The 18,313-nt window shown below is 51.4% G+C and overlaps 1 protein-coding gene across 2 annotated transcripts in view; it reads left to right on the top strand.

Moving 5' to 3' along the window:
* KCNQ1 (potassium voltage-gated channel subfamily Q member 1) overlaps window positions 1–18,313 on the top strand; it is a 388,699-nt gene that overhangs the window by 308,921 nt on the left and 61,465 nt on the right. Inside the window, exons 13-16 of one of the 2 annotated variants that reach the window (XM_021676962.2) lie at window positions 6,782–6,876; window positions 7,489–7,535; window positions 8,489–8,550; window positions 12,588–12,711. In XM_021676962.2, coding sequence (XP_021532637.1) covers window positions 6,782–6,876; window positions 7,489–7,535; window positions 8,489–8,550; window positions 12,588–12,644 — 261 coding nt within the window. In that variant the 3' untranslated portion in view covers window positions 12,645–12,711. Of the gene's footprint in view, window positions 1–6,781; window positions 6,877–7,488; window positions 7,536–8,488; window positions 8,551–12,587; window positions 12,712–18,313 lie in introns of those variants that run through there. The other variant, XM_021676961.2, reaches the window with a different exon arrangement.

The following is an 18,313-nucleotide window of genomic DNA, read 5'->3' as shown; positions in this document are numbered from 1 at the left end:
GGAGGCTGTTAAGGCCTCTGCCCCTAGCCACACAGGCAGGCCTATCTGAGACCTCACAGCGCCCACCCCACCAGATCCCAGACGGCAGGCCCCTCAAAGGACACATCCTCAGAGACCTCGCCTGGAACCAGGGACACAGGCAGCATTTTCTTCGCTAAGTAGAAAGGCAGCAGCCATGTGGCTCACTCAGTCCTCCCGTGGGGTGGGTCGTGCAAGGCAGCATTAGTGAGAGATGTGAGGGTGACATCAGAATGACTCAGAGGTGGTGCAGAGCCTGCCCTGAGTCACCGAGACGGGAAGGTAGGTGCCACAGACCCCCAGCCTGTCCTATACTGGCTCAGCACTCTCATTCCCTGCTCTCCTACCCTCTGAGTTGGGAGGATAGGGGGAGGCTGGACCCTGCTCCATTAGAGATGGGGTCCCCTTGGCCAGGTGAGACTGGAGCTTCGGGGCTTCCATGAGCTGCCCAAACGCCTCCAGGGACAGGACCTCTACAGCCGCCCCTTGGGGCCCCCAGAGTTTATGGCCCGCAGAGAACACCATTGATGGCAGGCAGGTCTCCCCTCCTCCTGCCTTGGGGACATTCCTCGGATGGAGGCGGTGGGTGGGGGACTGAGTCCTGGCTTGGAAATGTGTGTGTAGGCGTGGGAACCGCGTATCCTCAGTGGTGGGTGATCCAGAAGGCATAGATCACAAAGCAGGGAAGGAGGGGGGTGACTTGCCAGAGTCCCTCAGAGAGAGGGCGTGTGACATGCTTGAGTGAGTGCATGTCTGCAGGAGCAGGGCTGGGTGGGGCCCCTGAGCAGGGAGCTCCTGGCACCTTCAGCCACAGCCTCTCCAGGTACAGGGCACAGCCCAAGAAGGTTCAGCAATGCCCGCTGACCACCAGGACCCACAGCCCGGTGGCATCCCAGCCCACTGAGACTTATCCTGGAGCCACCAAGCTCCCTGCCAGGGTCTGGTTAGGGCTCATGGGGGCCTTTGTCAAGTGGTCATCTGGGGTTGGGCTGGAAAGAGCATCCTGCCTTCAGGAGCCTGAGATGAGTGGGGACAATGCAGACCCGTCCACACAGACTGACGGTGGAGTTCAAACCTGGTCCCCTGTCACCACGCCTTCCATGCCAGGCCCCAGGATTGACACAGGCCCACCCACGGTCTCCTTGGTGGAGCCTCCACCCACCCTGGTCCTGGAGCTGCTGCAGCCTCCAGGCTCTGCAGGGCGGTCTGGGTGCAGACCCTGGCCCAGGCAGCCCTGGGCAAGTTCTTCCCCAGCTATGATGGGAACGAGAGCCTCAGGGTTTGGCACAAGATTGTGTGCACGTGCCTCACCCAGGCCTCACCCACAGCAACCCTGGGCCAGCACCTGCCAGGCCCACCGTCACTCTGAGCCCCAAGAACAGCCCTTGGCCAGGCCCTTGCTGAGAGCAGTGTACGGCCCCTCGTCCTGGCCACTGGCCAGCACCTCCAGGGGGCTTTTGCACGCACAGCCCTCCCATGGCGGTGTTTCTAGCTGGTCCTCCTGCCCGCATCCCCCCAGGGGAGCGGGGGGTTCACGACTCAACTGAACCAAGTTGTGTCAAAGCTCCCAGCAGGGCCTGGGACCTCTTGCAATCGGAATAAAAGTCATGATAAATGCCACTGCTGGCCAGCCCCCGGAGATCTGCCTGGCATGTTCTCAGGGAGATCTGACAGCCCCTGTGGACCAAGGTGTCCCCATTCTGGGACCATCTCCTCTCACTGGCACTGGCATAGAGGGCCTTGCTGGAGCAGGGAGCTCACTCGGGGGCAGTGGGAGAGAGAGGCCGGCCTCCTGGCAGCACCAATGCTCTCCCCAGGCAGGGAAGGGGCTGCAGGAACCCCCCTGGGACTCAGGCCTGGGCAGGGCAGTCCCCCGAGGGCAGAGGAGACCATGGGAAGGGCCAGGGTGTGTCAGCTCACCAGAGAACAGCATGGTCGTGACAGCCGAAGCAGCTGACGTCACCCCCGCAGTAGAACAGAGGGTCACAGGGAGCCTCCCAGGGTGGGGCTGGTGCCTGGCCTGAGGGTGCACAGCAGTCCCAGCAGGGAAAAGCCAGAGCCCACCAAGGCTTACAGAACTGAACCAGGTGGGCATCCTGGGGGCTGCTTCCAAAGTCTGAGGGCACCCAGCAGAGCGTGCAGACCCTTGTGGACCCGGGCAGGCCCGGCTCCAGGAGTGGTATGGGCAGCTTCCAGCTTAGGTCAAGAGATCGTCCAGCCATCCATTTCTCCATCAGCCAGGAAGGACACTGGCATGGAGGTTGAGATCAAGGATATCCTATCGTGATAATAACCACCATGGCTTCCAGTCTTGTGGCCTCCTGGCCACTCGTCTGCAATTTCATGTCGTTGGAGCATTCGTTGTATACCCGGGAATTGCAGCTCTCTCTAGGTTTGATGTGGCTGAACCAAGAAAAATGGCACATGATTACTACAGATATTATGATGCCATAAAAGAGTGAGGAGATGAGAAAGGCTGATGTTTTTTGGAGTGAGAGTGATTTTGGAATACAAAGAATTTCTTTGGGTTGAATTACCTAAAAGCTTGTCAGTGACCTGTGTTCTTGAACTGTGAAACATGAACATGTGGGCCAAGAAATCATTTCTCTTGGTAAATAAACAATTAACAAACACAAAAAAAGAGAGAGGGACAGAGAGAGAGAGGGACAGAGAGAGAGAGGGACAGAGAGAGAGAGAGAGATCACCCGCGCCAGCCCCAGCAGGCCCTGCCACTGAGCCGCAGGCGAAAAAGTTGTTACCTGGGGAGGAACACGCTGAGCCCCACACTCCCTTCCAGGCAGGGGTCCCCTTTCCCGCCTTAGGACACAGGCCAGGACCCTGAGAATGGCCCAGGAGGCTTTCTGCAGCAGATCGGGAAACCCCACCTCACTCTCTGCTTCTCTCCTGCGCCCCGGCCCTGGGAGCCAGAAACCTGGCAGGAGCAGGACCCTTGCAGGGCACAGTCTCCTGCACAAATCTGCTGGGGCTCCCTCCGACCTCACCAGCTGGCTCTTTTTGCTGAGGGCAGCATGGAGGGGTGGGGCCAGGGTGAGGGGAGCAGTAGCCTTTGGCAGTGAGGAGCGGTGTGCAGCTCCAGGGGCTCCCCAAGCCCAGCACGCAGGCTGTTTCCCTTCCTCCACGCCAGCCTGTCTGCTTGCTTTCACCCCACCCCACCCCACCCCCGCTGGCCTCAGGGGCTGCTGACGTGGCGGGTGACCCCCCTGCCTGCCTTGCTGGCCGATAAGTCCCTGGCCAGCCACCCTTGTGTCTGGCCCGAGGAGCCAGAGCCTCCGAGCCCTTCAAGCTTGCCTTGAACTCCCCGTCCACCGTCAGTCTGGACGGGCCTGCATTATCTCAGCTCATCTCAGACTCCTGAAGTCGGGCTGCTTTCCAGCCCAACACCAGACGACCACTTGACAAAGGCCCCCATGAGCCCTAACCAGATCCTAGCAGGGATCTTGGTGGCTCCAGGATGAGTCTCGGTGGGCTGGGATGCCACCAGGCCATGGGTCCTGGTGGTCGATGGGCATCGCTGAGCTTTCTTGGGCTGTGCCCTCCACCAGGTAAGTCTGTGGCTGAAAGTACAGAAGCTCTCCGCTCACTGGCCCCACCCAGCCCTGCGCCTGCAGACGTGCACACACTCAGGCACATGACATCTCTCCCCAACAACGGGCCTGTTTGAAAGCACTTGCGTCTGCAGAGGCTGCTATCACACACACCTACACCTACCTGGTCACAGTGGCCCAGGGACTCCCAGGCCTTGGTTTTCTGCTGCCCTGCCTCCCTTCACCTGCCCATACCTCACCAGCATGCCTGGAGCAGTGCCTCACGCTTCAGCTTCACAGAGCCCTGTGGTTGCAGGAGGCTCACCACCATGACTCACGCCACGTTCAGTGAGTGCTGAAGAGAGGCTCGGCCAGAGCTGGCTCTGACTCTGGCTCTGGCATGGTGCTAGCTTAGGATTCTCTGACTTTTCTCAACTCCCATCCTGTGTCATCCTCACTCCCTTCCTTAAGGCAGAGCAAGGCAGGGCTCAGCATCCCATCTTACAGAAGGGAGCTTAGAATCTCCAACATACAGAAGGGAAAAACAGAGCTTAGCAATCCATCTTACAGAAAGAAGGATCAAGGCTCAGCACCATCTTACAGAAGAGAGAGACAGGGCTCAACATCTCATCTTACAGAAAGGAGGATCAAGGCTCAGCATCTCAACTTATAGAAGAAAGAGACAGGGTTCAGCATCACATCTTACAGAAGAGAGGATCAAGACTCAGCATCCTATCTTACAGAAGGGAGCTCAGCATCTCCATCTTATAGGAGGGATAAACAGGGTTTGGCATTCCATTTTACAGAAGAGAGAGACAGGGCTCAGCATCTCGTCTTATAGAAAGAGGATCAAGGCTCAGTATCCCATCTTACAGATTAGAAAGACAGGGTTCACCATCTCATCTTACAGAAAAAAGGATCAAGACTCAGCATCCTATCTTACAGAAGGGAGCTCACCATCTCCATCTTATAGGAGGGATAAACAGGGTTTGGCATCCCATTTTACAGAAGAGAGAGACAGGGCTCAGCATCTCATCTTATAGAAAGAGGATCAAGGCTCAGTATCCCATCTTACAGATTAGAAAGACAGGGTTCACCATCTCATCTTACAGAAAAAAAAAGATCAAGGCTCAGCATCCCATCTTACAGAAGAGAGAGACAGGGTTCAGCATCCCATCTTATAGAAAGGAGGATCAAGCTTCAGTATTCCATCTTATAGAAGAGAGAGACAGGGTTTAGCATCCCATCTTACAGAAGGGAAGATCAAGACTCAGCATCCTATCTTAAAGAAGGGAGCTCAGCATCTTCATCTTACAGGAAGGAGAAATAGAGCTCAGCATCCCATTTTACAGAAGAGAGAGACAGGGCTCAGCACCCCAATTTACAGAGAAGAGGATCAAGGCTCAGCATCTCATTTTATAGAATGGAGCTCAGCATCCCTACCTTATAGGAAGGAGAAACAGGGCTCAGCATCCCATTTTACAGAAGAAAGAAACAGGGCTCAGTATTTTATCTTACAAAAGAGAGAAGAAGGACTTAGGACATGATCACTAGCCTGTACATAAGTACCATTTTTATGGCTGTTATCAAACGGAGTACATGGTGGGCCAGAGGGTCTGCCTAGAGTCCGACCCCATGACTGACCCTACCACAGGCCTTGGTGTGTCATTTCTGGGCAATGCCATAATCCTGGTGCCCAGTGGGGCCGCAGGAGCAGCAGGTCCTTTCCTTTGGGCACAACTGCGTTGTGAGGACATGGGCCCCCTCCCAGCCCCCCTGATCTCAGAGTCTCTGGTTCAGGACCCAGAGAGTGGCTAGTGTTGCCAGTGAGGACCCTCCTGCTGGTGTCAGGTGGAACAGAAACCCCCTAAACTTCAGAGGCCCAGCCTTTGGTAGGGAGGAGTTCTCCACCCTGCCTTGGGATTCCTGGGGTCCAAAACAATGTTGGGTGTGCTGTAAGAACTCCAAGCCTCCGGCATTGGTGGCAGAACCCCTGAGCATGTCAGAAGTGTGTCTAGAGCTGAAAGTGGGTATGTGGAGACCTGACTTCAGGGGCTCCCCATCTGGGAACTTGCAACTTGCCAAGGTGGAAGGGGCTGCATCCTCAGGCTAAGGTCACCCGATCTCAGGAGTAGGACCCCAAACTACAGGTAGCAGGTGGGCAGGGAAGGCATGTTCCCAGACCCAGCCTGGGCCCTCAACAGCACCTGGGCTTCCTCCTCTCCCATCCTCAGCCTCTGTTGCCTCCCTCTGACTTGGGCTGGCCCTGCTCTGCCCTTCACCACCAAGCTGCTTGGCTTGTCTCTTGGGCCTTGCAAATTCCCCAGCAAAAGGCAGGAAAACCCCTAGCCCGGTGCTAAGGTGGCTATTTGAGCACTGATGATGACTGTCCTGGCCCCCACCCAGTCACCCAGCAGCCCCTCGGGATAGGGGCAGCCTCTCATCCTGTGTGCTGGCTTGCCTGTAGGGCCAAGGCCTTCCTAGGCCATGAAAGCCCCACTCAGCCTGGCTGCTCCACCTGGGTGAGGCCCTTGGGGTTTGCTGATACCATGAGATGCTTTGCTTTCTGTTGTAGTTTCAGGATGTTACCTGAGTCCCATTTATTGTCCAGAGCTAGCGCCAAGCCTGGGAGCCCTGGGTCACCTGCCTTGCCTCACGTGGCCCCAGCCCCGCTACGGGAGCCCAAGCAGATGTTTGTCACTGGCAGGCAGCATGTACTGCAGGCTGAAGCTGTCACCTGGGGCCACCCCTGCTGCCTGGCATAAGCTGGCAGGAAGGATGCAGAGTGGACCCGCTCCCTGCCCTGAGGACAGCGGGTGCTGCAGCCAGTGAGCATGTCAAGGGTCAATCTGCGGCCCCGGTGGGTGATGGCCACGCAGAGCTGTGCCTCCTGGTCAGTGCCTGGCACAGTGCTGCTCCTCAGCCCCTTGGCTGGGCCAGCTCTTCTGGAAGCCATTGAGAACTAGGACTGGTAGCCTGGAGGGGAGTAGGCAGGCCCCAGCTGGTGAGTGTGCAGGAAGCTGGGGCTCAGAGAGGCCAAGCTGATGGGGACAAGCCCCGCCGCTGTACATGCTTGGGACCAGGCCTATGCCATCACCACACAGTCAAGCTCCCAGGTCTTCACAAGCCTCCCGAGGGCAGACACTGTCACTGCCTGCACTCAGAGCCACAGCCGGAGCACAGGGAGGGGAAGTGACGTGTGTCTTTCTGTCCTGCAGCAAGCTCGGAAGCCTTACGACGTGCGGGACGTCATCGAGCAGTACTCACAGGGCCACCTGAACCTCATGGTGCGCATCAAAGAGCTGCAGAGGAGGTGGGCACGGCCAAGGGGCAGCAGGGAGGGTACCCGGGTCCTGCCCAGCCCAGCCCCAGCCGCACAATGAGCAGTGCCAGGAGGAGGGAAGGGCAGACACCTGAGTTCTCGCCTCTCAACCACCCCCTTCTCCTGACCACCTCCTCCACCCCTGGGGACCCTGACTGTGGGGAGCCAATGTGTTCCCCTGGAATCAGCACCATCCTCCCGGGCCTGCGCAGGCTCGGAGAAACTGTGCCTCTGACACGGGCTTGCCTGGGAACTAGTTCTGTGTGTTACAGGGTGTGGCTGGGAGCCCGTGTCCATTCTGGCCACAGGTGGGGAGTCAGGCTGCCTTGCCCATGGCTGACCCACTTTCCTCCCCAGGGAGGCAGTCTGGGAGGCAGCCCACCGACTCCTCCTCTCTGGGCTCCCTGCTCAGCCCCCTCAGGAACATGGCCCTCTGGAGGCTCGGGAGTTGCCTGTCAGGTCTTAGAGTCAGGGTGTCCCCAGAGTGGGTGGGCAGTGCACTGTCTTGCCAGGCATACCAACCTGCCTGTCCCCTGCATGGCTGGGCATCTGTGCAGTGCTGGGGCCAGGTATGAACTGGCATCCTTCTTCCCTCCCTCCCAGGCTGGACCAGTCCATCGGGAAGCCATCGCTATTCATCGCTGTCTCAGGTGGGTTTCTGCATCTGTTGCTCTGCGCCCCGTGGCCCGCACTGCAGTCTCCCACACCTCTGCCCTCCTGGCCCCCCCACGATGTCAGAATGGGCCGTCGGGCCTCCAAGTGCATGATACGAAATGAAAGCCAGGGAGTAAGGGGTGGTAGACCCCACCCTTAGCAGAGCGGCTCCAAAGTACGTTTTACAAGGGAATTTTCAGGTTGCATAAGAACCTACCTGGGTCCCTTTAAATTCCAGGGCGTTGAGGTTAGGCTCTGGGCGTGGAAACATGAACCCAGGGCAACATTGCAGAAGGGGGTGATCCTGGGGATGGGCCTGGGGTGGGGTTTGGGTGGGGTGAGCTGCCAGCTTGGAATTCAGGAGACTCTGGGTGGGGGCTCTGCAGGGCTCCAGTTGAGAGGGGCAGAAGCGCCTGATCGCAGCCTGGGGGCCGGTTTTCTGGCTCCTCAGCCAAATTCCTTGGGTCCCCTGGACACCGGGCTGTGAGTCATGCCAGGGAATGACAGGGAAAACGCATATTTCTTGGGGTTTCCCTAGCCCAAATTTAAACAGAACCCGTGGCTCACAGTATGGGCTGGCGTGGAGGAGGCAGGTGGAGTGGCTGTGTTCCCCAGCCTTGAGTCAGGCCCGTGGCGCCCTGGGAATGAGTGTGATGGCTTGCACAGCCAGCAGTGTGGCCAGCTGAGGCATCCCCCTAGGGCTCTCAGAGGTCCGAAGTGGAGAAGGTGGAGCAGGATGGAGCCCAGGTCCCCAGCTGCAGCCATGCCGCCCCACTGTACCACCCTTGGAATTTTTGTCATAGGACACTTTTTAAAAAGGTCCTAGTAGGTTTAAGCATTGTGACTCTCAGCTACCTCCCCCAGCCCCACCACCCTGCTCCCCAAGCCCAGCCGGGGTCCCCGGCCCACCCCAGCACTCCGCCCTGATTTGGGTGTTTTACCCCCATAGAAAAGAGCAAGGATCGTGGCAGCAACACAATCGGCGCCCGCCTGAACCGGGTGGAAGACAAGGTAGGTTCACGCACCGGCCCGCAGCGGCTCTGAGCAGCGTTCTGGGCCCGGCAGGCACCTCCCTGCCATCTGCGCGCGGATGCAAAGCTCCAGTGGTCCCGGGGCCAGCAGGCCTCCCCACCTTCCTGCCAGTGCTCACTGCAGCCCACCCAGCAGCTCCCAAGAGGGCCCCAGGCCCACTGCCTACCAGGCTGGGCATTGGTCCCCATGGAAGGAGTTGGGCCAGGCTGGTTTCTCGTCCTCTAACAAGTGGCATCTTTACTAGCAGGTGGCACCCAGTGCCCCTCCCCCAGGTCTTTCCCGCTGCCTCTCGTAGTCTCCTTTGTGCCCTGCGAGCCTCCTGGCTGCGTCCTGAGTGGAGGGTGGCAGGAGCTGGCCTCACATCCCTGCCTTCTCCTGGGCCCAGCTGTCTGGGGCCTCCACTTGGGGCCGGCCGAGGGCTCAGGGAGACGCAGGGCCCAGTTGGGATGGGTTCCTGGGAAGAGATGGGTTCACCCCAAACCCACCAGGCCCCCAATCCCCACCAGGCTCTGTGCTACATCCCACAGTCCCTCAGGCCAGAGCCTCTCCCCAGGCACCCTGGGAGCTGCCGGTGGATCTGGGCAGTGGGGGGGCCTTTCTCGGGCCCATGGCTGAGCCCACCACTGCCCTTTGAAGTCTCTGTGGTTTGAAGCGGGCTGTTATCTTCCCGAACAGCTCGACCGTCTACATGGACTTTATCTGAAAGTAGCTGAGAGGCTAAAAATAGAGGAATTTCAGTTGGGCAGGGAGTGCGTCTGCCGCCCGGTTTCCCCGGCAACGCCTGGCTCTGGCCTGCTTCCATCTCGGCTGCAGCCGGGCAGGCGGGGCAGGCACAGCCCAGCCCGGGCTCCCGCGCCTGCCCCACCCGTCCTGGCCCCCAGGACCTGCAGCGTCACCCTCTCCCCACCTGGCACCATCTGCCCATGGCCTGGGGCGGCCGTGGGGCCCTGAGACCAGCACACTGGTTCAGGCAGAGCGAGCGGGGCTGGCGTTCAGGTGCCTGGCCCTGTGGGGCTGTGTGACTGCGGCACCCTGATCCCGTGGGCCTGGCCACCCTTTGTCGGCACAGGCCTAGGCAGGGCCGGTGCAGGCCTTTGCCAGGCAGATGGCCCAGTAGGAGATGGCGCCCATCTGGCAGGACAGGAAGCAAGACCCGGGAGAGGTCAGTTCACAGGGCAGGCAAGCTCGGAGGCCCAGGAGCCGTGGCCTGTCTGCTGCCTGGGAACAAGGTGTTTCCTTGGGTTTGTCTGTGCGCAAGGGCCCAGTGACTGCTGGCTGGCACACCCAGTACAGCAGAGCCAGGTACCCTGTGCTGTTGGCACGGCCAGGAGTTTCTAGACATCAAGGAAAGCCACGGTAGAGCCAGGCAATGGCACTGAGTCCCCACCTGCACTCCTCCTCCAGCCTGTCAACATCCCTGTCATGACGGGTCCAGGTGGCCGTTTCTGGACAGCGCGGGCTGGGGGCGCCCCCGCCTTTCCCTGCCACTTCCATTCCCTACACTACTGTCCCAGGCCTTATGGCTCTGCCCCTGCTCCATGGGACAGGGCACCCTTTAAGCCCAGACCTGGAGCCTGGCATCCTGTGGGGGTGATGGTGGGTGGCAGACAGCGCCTCCTGAAGCACAACGGCCCCTTCCGACATGCACAGCTGCTGTCCAGCAGTCTGCTGGGCCTGGGAACGAGGATGCGGTCCTCGGTCAGCCAATGTTGGTGTGGGGGCCTGAAGTGGGGCCAGTGCTGGCCTTGAAGGCACAGAATTATGCACCCAGATTTCTTCACATCTGAGCAAAGGGAAGCATTTTCCGAGTCCCTGATCCCTAGGGCAAAGTTTAAGAACAAGGCTGGGGACACGTCCTGGTGCCCTGTCAGGCTCTGAGCCCGGGCCACGAGGATTCTGTTAGATTCTGCAGGCACAGCCCTGGTGGGCCCTGGCTCCCTGCTGTGACACTGGAGTCCCCTGTCTGGGGTCTCTGAGGTGGGGAGCGGCACCCACAGTCCACACTGAATCTCAGCCCCTCTGAGGGATCTGTCTGGAACCCAGCTGCCCATCAAGGAGCTGACGGAGCTGTGCTGACCTAGGCTATCCAGTCCTGGCCCTGCCACTGACTGGTACCCCCCTCAGGGACAGACCCTGGGAAAGGGCCTGGCTGGGCCTGGAGGGCTTGGTGGCACAGCCTGGCTCGAGTTATCTCTGTTATCAGTGCAGCCATCGGGACCGTAAACACCCCAAGCGCAATCCTGCTGACTTCGGGAAGTAGGGGCAGGAAATCCAGCAGCCGCCTGGCCCTCGGAGGCCCAGCAGGCGTGCAGTGCACGGTGCCAATGCCCGCCAGCCCCGCCAACCCCAGCCGGAGCCCCTGGCCTTCCCCACCGCACCCCACCCACCCCATCCCGCTGGTCTGGCTGCCTGCCGGAAGGGAGTCAAGGCCCCAGCCCCCAACTGCTTTCTCAGCTCAGCTCAGCTCAGCCCCTCAGCTGGGCTGTGCAGCGAGTCCCATCCCAGGCTGGCTCGCCTAGCTGTGAAATGAGAGACCCAGCGAGGAGGGGAAGGGGCCGCTAGGATGCGCAGCCAGCTGGCACCCCTCTAGGAGGGGGTCATGCGAAGGATCGGGGAGGCCTGGAGTGTCCCTTTGCAGGGAGTTTGCCAGCGCAGGCCAGCCGAGCTTGTTCAGGGCTGCCTCCGTTTCCCTGGCGGGGAGCCTCTTCTTCCTTCGTGTCCTGGCCAGGGGCCCGCGTCGGGGACAGCGGGCTGGGGGACTCCTCCTCACCACCCTCCTGCGGCCTCGTCAAAACTCTCCCTTGACAGTGCAGCGTCTCTGCTCTGACACAGAGCCCCCACCCATCTTGCAGGACGCCCTCGTTCCTGGGATCACTTCCACCCCTGTGCCTGGCCTGGCGGCTCAGGCTCTGCCTCACTCCAGGGTGTGGAGAGCAGAAACCCACCCACACCCACAGACCCAGGGGCCTCCTCACAGTGCGCCTGCTTCCTGCTAGCCTCCCTCCCTCATCAGATGAGAGGGTTTGACTCTGCTTGTATGCTTAGGATCAAAAGTCCCAAAAGCTACCTCATGCCCCTTCCATTTTCATCTTAGATTATCATCTTCTTTATTCTGGAGATGACTCCCTATTTGCCCAAATGCCCAAATAAATCCTCTTTTACAGATGGGGAAACCAAGGCTCAGAGAGGCTGAGCAGTCGCCTGAGGTCACACAGCTAGTTAGGTAAAGAGAAATGAAATTATACGTTTCATCCCAAGGACAACACAGACGGGCATGAGAGATGAGGTGGAGGGAACAAGGAGGGCTTTCATCACCACACACAGCTCATATGGAGAGGCTGAGGAAGGCTGAGGCTCGGGGCAGGCAGGGCAGCAGCAGCAGGACCCAGGGCCTTCAGCGTGGGCCAGGAGCCAATGCAGGCAGTCAGGAGGGGTCCAGAGAGGGCTGGCCCTGCCCACTCCCCGTCTGGCCTCACTGGGCTTCCTGAAGTCCCAAGCGGGGCTGGCAATCAGTGTGGGGGTTGTGTACCCCGGACACTGAGGAATTGATGGCACAGGCTACTCCAGTCTTCCTCCGCAGCCTGTGTTCTTAGCCTGGTCCCAGGACCTGCTGCACTGTTTACGTTGGGTCCTGTTTATTTTGCAAGCTAAGTTCATACTGCTTTTGCTGATATGAGGAGCACAGTGGGCTGGGAGGGTTTCTTTCTTCTCTGTTTTTGCCGGAAATGTTCATGGCTGAGAGCTGGACACAGGGGAGTCCTGGGTTTCCATGCCCCAGTTCAGAGGGCGTTGGACGGGAAGGGGCCACCACCACCTGATACCCCTTTCACTGCCTCCGGTCCCAGAAGCCAGACCTCCAGGGTGAGAATGCCCCCAACCCGAGACTCCCACAACCACACCCCACCCACACCTTTACCAAGCTGAGTGCTTGACCCCAACTTCCACGATGCAGGCAGGCCCAGCCTTCCAGAATTGGGTGTTTGCCGCAGACACTGCTACCCTTCTCCTCATTACAGTGTGACTGCTCCATCCACCAGGCCCACAAGCTGGACCCCAAGGCTTTTTTGTCCTGATCGGTTCTCCGAGCTGTGCCCCCAGAGCTGCCTTGCCGCCGTTCATCCCCACCCTTCAGCCCAACCCTGCTGAATTCAGGCCTTTATCATATCTTACTTGGATTATTTTTCCAGCCATATATGCAGTCTCCAGCCTCTCCCCACACCCACCAATCTTTCACATTGTATATTATTTCTTAAACTGCTGAAATCTCACTTACTGATATTTAATATATCAGAAATTTTGTGCCAATATTCATGTGTGAGATACATACATAATTTTCCTTTCTTGTAAGGTCTTCATCAGGTTTTGGTATCAAATGTATGTGAGCCTCACAGACTAAGTTAAGAAGTGTTCCCTCTTCTCCTATATTGAGATATTTTGTATAAGATTAGAATTTTGTTTTCCTCAAATGTTTGATGGAATTTGAAGGTAAAGACATCTAGGCCTGGTGTTTTCTTTGTGGGAAGATTCATCATTCCTGGTTCAATGGCTCTAATAATTATGGACTGTTCAGGATTTCTATTTCTTCTTGTATCAGTTTTGACAAGTTATATATTCTAGGAATTTATACATTTCATCTCATTTTCCATGTTTATTGGCATTTGTTATTATTTTCACGTCTGTCACATTAGTATTTAGTCCCATTTTTCATTCTCAATATTATTTATTTGTGCCTTCACTGTTTTCCCTCTTAGTGGTCAAACCTGCCACTATTCACCCATCTTATTAATATTTTTAGCAGTCTTCTGCCTTTGTTGATCCTCTGTATTGTGATTTTGTTTTTGTTTCATTCACTTCTCATTTTCTTCCTTCTATTTACTTGGCCTTAATATACTGTTCTTTCTCTAAACTCTCTAAATTAAGAATAGGATAATTCTTAATTTTCAGGCTTTCTAAATTTCTTTCTTTTTTTTTTTTTTTTTTAATATTTTTAACCACTGTCAATCTCAGGGCTTTCTAAATTTTTAAGGTATGTATTTAAGGCTACACATTCTTCCTCTAAATATCATTCAAACTACATCTCCCACATTTTGATATATGCCATTTAATTGTAATCTGTATTCACTAGTCTTTTTCTAATCTCCATTATGATCTCTTGTTTATCCCAGGAGTTCTGTAGCAATGTGGTTCTTGTCATTGTTATAATTGTAGCACAGCTTTCTCATAATGTTGCCCTCTTGTCAGAGAAAGCAAGCCACATGATAGTAATCCTCTAGAACGTTTTGAAATAAGATTTAGGGCAAAAATATGTGGTCAATTTTTGTAAATGTGCCTTTTGTACTTGAAAACAAGGTATATTGTGATGTTGTTGGGTGTAGCGTTATGTTTATATCCCCTGAAACAAGCTTGTTAATTGGTAGCGTTATGTTTATATCCCCTGGAACAAGCTTGTTAATTGGTCTGTTCAAATCTTCTATATATTCATTGGAATGGTTTTATCTGCTTGCTCCATTCTTACCGAGAAGGCATAGGGTAAATTTCTGTTTAACTTTCTAAGAAACTTCTAAACTGTTTCCAAAGGATTTGTACCATTTTGCTTTCTCACCAGTAATGTATAAAGGTTCCACTTTCTCGACAGCCTTGCAAATACATGGTCTTTGCTATTTTAGCCCTTTTAGTGAGTATGTAATGGTATCTCATTGTGGTTTTGATTTGCATTTCCCTAATGACTAATGATGTTGAGCCACTTTTCATGTGCTTATTAGCCATTCATAGTCTTCTTTGGTGAAATGTTTATTCAACTCTCTTGCCCATTTTCTAATTAAGTAGTCTGTTCTATTATTGAGTTGCAAGGGTTTTTTATATGTTCTGGATACAAGTCCTTTATCAGATCTATGACTTGCAAATATTTCCTCCCATTCTGTGACTGTCTTTTCATTGCCTTAATCACATCTTTTAAATCACAAAACTTTTTAATTTCAATGAAGTCCAATTTGTCTTTTCTTATATGGCTCAGGCTTTTGATGTTTTATCTAAGAACTCTGCCTAATCCAAAGCCATAAACATTTTCTCCTGTTTTGGTGCCCCCGCCTCACCCCGCTAGAAGTCATATAGAATTAGCTCTTACATTTAGGTCTATATTTACTTTGTGGTAATTTGGGGGTATGATATGAGGTAAAGTCTAGATTTGTTTTGTTTTGTTCTTACTTATGGATATCCAATTGCCCCAGAATCATTTGTTGAAAACATTCCTTTTCCTCCTTTGAATTATCATGGCTTCTTTGTCAAAAATTAATTGACCATAAATGTATGGGTTTATTTCTGAATTCTCAATTCTATCCTGTTGGTCTATATGCCTTTCTGTAAACCCATACTATACTGTCTTGATTATTATAGGTTTACAGTAAGTTTTGAAATTAAATTATGTGTTTTTAAATTTTGTTCATCTTTTTTCAAATTGTTTCTGCCCATTCTAAGTCCTATGAATTTTCATGTAAATTTTAGTTTCAACCTGTCAATTTAGAAAAAAGGCCTGCTGGATTTTGATAGGCATTGTGTTGAATCTATAGATCCATTTAGGGAAAATCGACATCTTAACAAAATCGAGTATTGTAATCAATGAACATGGTATATCCCTCCATTTATTTGATCTACTTTCATTTCTTTCAGTGATATTTTGCAGTTTTGGGCATATGAATTTTATACTTCATTTGTTACATTTACTCCTAAATATTTGTCATGCTAGTGTTAATGGAATTATTTTCTTAATTTCATATTGAATTAATTGGTCATTACTAGTATAACATTAAATTTTTGTATCAATCTTGTAAACTATGACTTTTCTGTTCTTGGTTTTAGTCATTTTTGCTGTTGCTATTGATTTCTTAAGATCTTCTACATATAGGATCATGTCAGGCGTCAATAAAGACATTTTTTACTTCTTTCCAATCAGTGCCTTTGATTTCTTTGTTTTGCCTAATTGCACTGGCTTGAATTTCCAAAAAAGTTTGGAATAGAAGTGGCTAGAGCAGATTTTGTGGGGAAAATCATTTAGTCATTTGCCATTATCTCTTGAGTTTTCCATACATGCTTTTTATCATGTTGAGAATATTTCCATCTATTCCTAGTGTATTGAGAGCTCTTATTATGAATGGATATTGAATTTTCTCAAATGCTCTTTCTGTGTCTAGTAAAATGATCCTGTGGTTTTTATTCCTAATTCTACTGATATGGTATAATACATTAACTAATTTTCAGGTTAATTCTAGTGATGTGGTATAATACCTTTAACTAATTTTCAGTCTCACATGTCTGGAATAAATTCTACCTGGGCATGGCACATGATTCTTTTTATATGATGCTGGATTTGGTTTGCTAATATTTTGTTACAAATGTTTGTATCTTCAACCTAGGAAAGCTGATTGAAAGGAAAAAAGAATGTACCTGTATTCATCAAGGATATTGGTCTGGATTTTCTTTTCTGATTTTGATGTCAATTTTTTTTAATCCTTTTCTTTTTAATCCTATAACCATATGACTTTAGGTTTGTCTTTTGTAAACACTATATTACTGAGTTTTTTAAAAAATCATTTAATGCATTTACATTTAATGTGATTTCTAATAGATTTGGATTGACTTCTAACAGTGTATTTTGTGCTTTCCATTTGTACTAAATCTTTAATATTTCTTTTTCTCCTCTTTCTTGCTTCTCATTACATTATTACTTCTCATTCTACTTTTCTCTCTACTGGTTTTGAAGTTATGTATTCTACTACTCTTCTTGTAAAGGTTAACCTAGGACATTTTAAATGAATATACATCAGAAGTAATTGCTATATCTACCCATATCTGTATAAAAATAGGAATCCCAGAACACTGTAACTTCAATCATTCTCCTCCTAACTTAGTGCTTTGCTGTTGTATATTTTAGTTGAACCATGTTTAATTTTTAACTCACTAATTGGTAGTGTTTTATACAATCAATGTTTGTTTAAATCTACTCACCCATTTGCCTCTTTGTCATTTGTCATTTCTTTTTTATCTCAGATCTTGCACCTGGGATTACCTTTTTATGTGGCTGAGGGATTCATTTAAATTTTCTTCAGTGAAAAACTCCCAGATTTTGTCTGCAAATGACCATTTTACTGTCATCTTAAAAAATATTTCCACCAATTATAAAATTATAGCCTTAGGTTATCAAAATTCTTTTTTTCTCAGCACATTGAAAATATTATCGAACTGTGTTTTGGCTTCCACCGTTACTGTTAAGAATGAAAATGATGAATGGTTGCTCCTTGGAAGACAGTATTGTCTCTGGCTGCCTTTAAGATCTTTCCTTTGACTGTAGTGTTGTGCGTTTTCACTAGGATGTGTTAGTTAATAGGTTTCTTTTATTCTGCCTGGGCTATCCTACTCTGTGGTTTTTTGTCTTGTATCAGTTCTAGATTATTCTCAGCTAATACATCTTAAGATTTCGCTTCAGTCTTATTATCTCCTTCTGGAATTTTTATTGGCCAGTAGTAGACCATCTTACTCCCCTTCACGTCTCTTAACCTTTTTTAAAAAAATCACTTTGTCTGTCTGTACTGTATTCTAGAATCCATCTTCCAGTTCTCCTGTTGTTTCTTTAACTGTGTTTAATTTACTGTTAAAACCGCTCAGTGGATTTTAAACTTCAAGTATTATTTTATTTATAAAAGTTCTGTTGGGTTCTTACTCATATCTGATAGGTCATTTTAATTGTATCTTCCTCTTTACTTGCATGTTCAAACTTTAAAATTTTTCTTGAAGTGTATTAAATATGGCTATTTTATATTGAGTTTCTCTTAATTCCAGTATCTAAAGTATTTCTGAGTTCACATCCCTGTCTGATTTTTCCTTCTGCTGACTCTCATTCATGGTGTTTCATTTCCTTTGTGTTTTTTTCATTGTAAACTTATGTATTTTAAAATTGATCGGTGGGGATTTTTGAAGCCTGGTGTGGAGTTGGGGTCCTCAGGGAGGAATCATGTTTACCCCTTCCACTGCCACATATGTGGGTGTACTGCCAGCCTGGACTTTCAATTCTAGGCTCAAAGTTTTCTAGGCAACCTAGGTGGTGTGAATTAGAGCCTTCAAGCTGAGCATGGACTAGCATGTGAAAATGACTTTCCAGGACAGAACTTGATCTCCTTCTCTAAGCAGTAAGGCAGGTTTCTTTACAAACTTCTCAGGGAGTAGGAGATTTTTCATTGGCCCCCACACTGAAGGTAGAGCCTTTTGAGGCTCACAGCTTTATGTAAGTCTCTGCTATGAGACTTCCTATGTGGGGCAGGCGTAGGCTTTGACACCTAACCATGGATCCCTGGTGAAACCAAAGCTCAAGTTCATCCCGTTCATCAGACGTCTTCAGGGCCCCTGTTACCTCTGGGGATTCCACTTTCACCGAGTTCCCAGCCTCGGCCTCCCTTACTTCTTGGTCAGCTCATCCGTGCTAGCCACAGATAAAATTTTAAATCTTCTAATAGCCATTTTTCTTAAATTTAAAAGAAAATAGGTAAAACTGATTACAATAATATATTTTATTTAACCCAATAGATCCAAAATATCATTTCAATATATAATTAATATTTTAAAAACTCTTGAAATTGTTGACATTCTTCTCTTCATACTGGGTCTTCAAAAGCCACTGAGTATTTTACACATTTCAATTTAGACACAGTTTTCATGAGAACAACTTGGTCTGTATTTAGATTTCATAAAATTT

This window comes from Aotus nancymaae, unplaced genomic scaffold (genome assembly GCF_030222135.1).
Source record: "Aotus nancymaae isolate 86718 unplaced genomic scaffold, 86718_ANA_hifiasm-v0.15.2.pri h1tg000106l, whole genome shotgun sequence".
Lineage (NCBI taxonomy): Eukaryota > Metazoa > Chordata > Mammalia > Primates > Aotidae > Aotus > Aotus nancymaae.
Note: the sequence above shows the minus strand (reverse complement) of the source record. Positions and strands in the feature narration are given on the sequence as shown.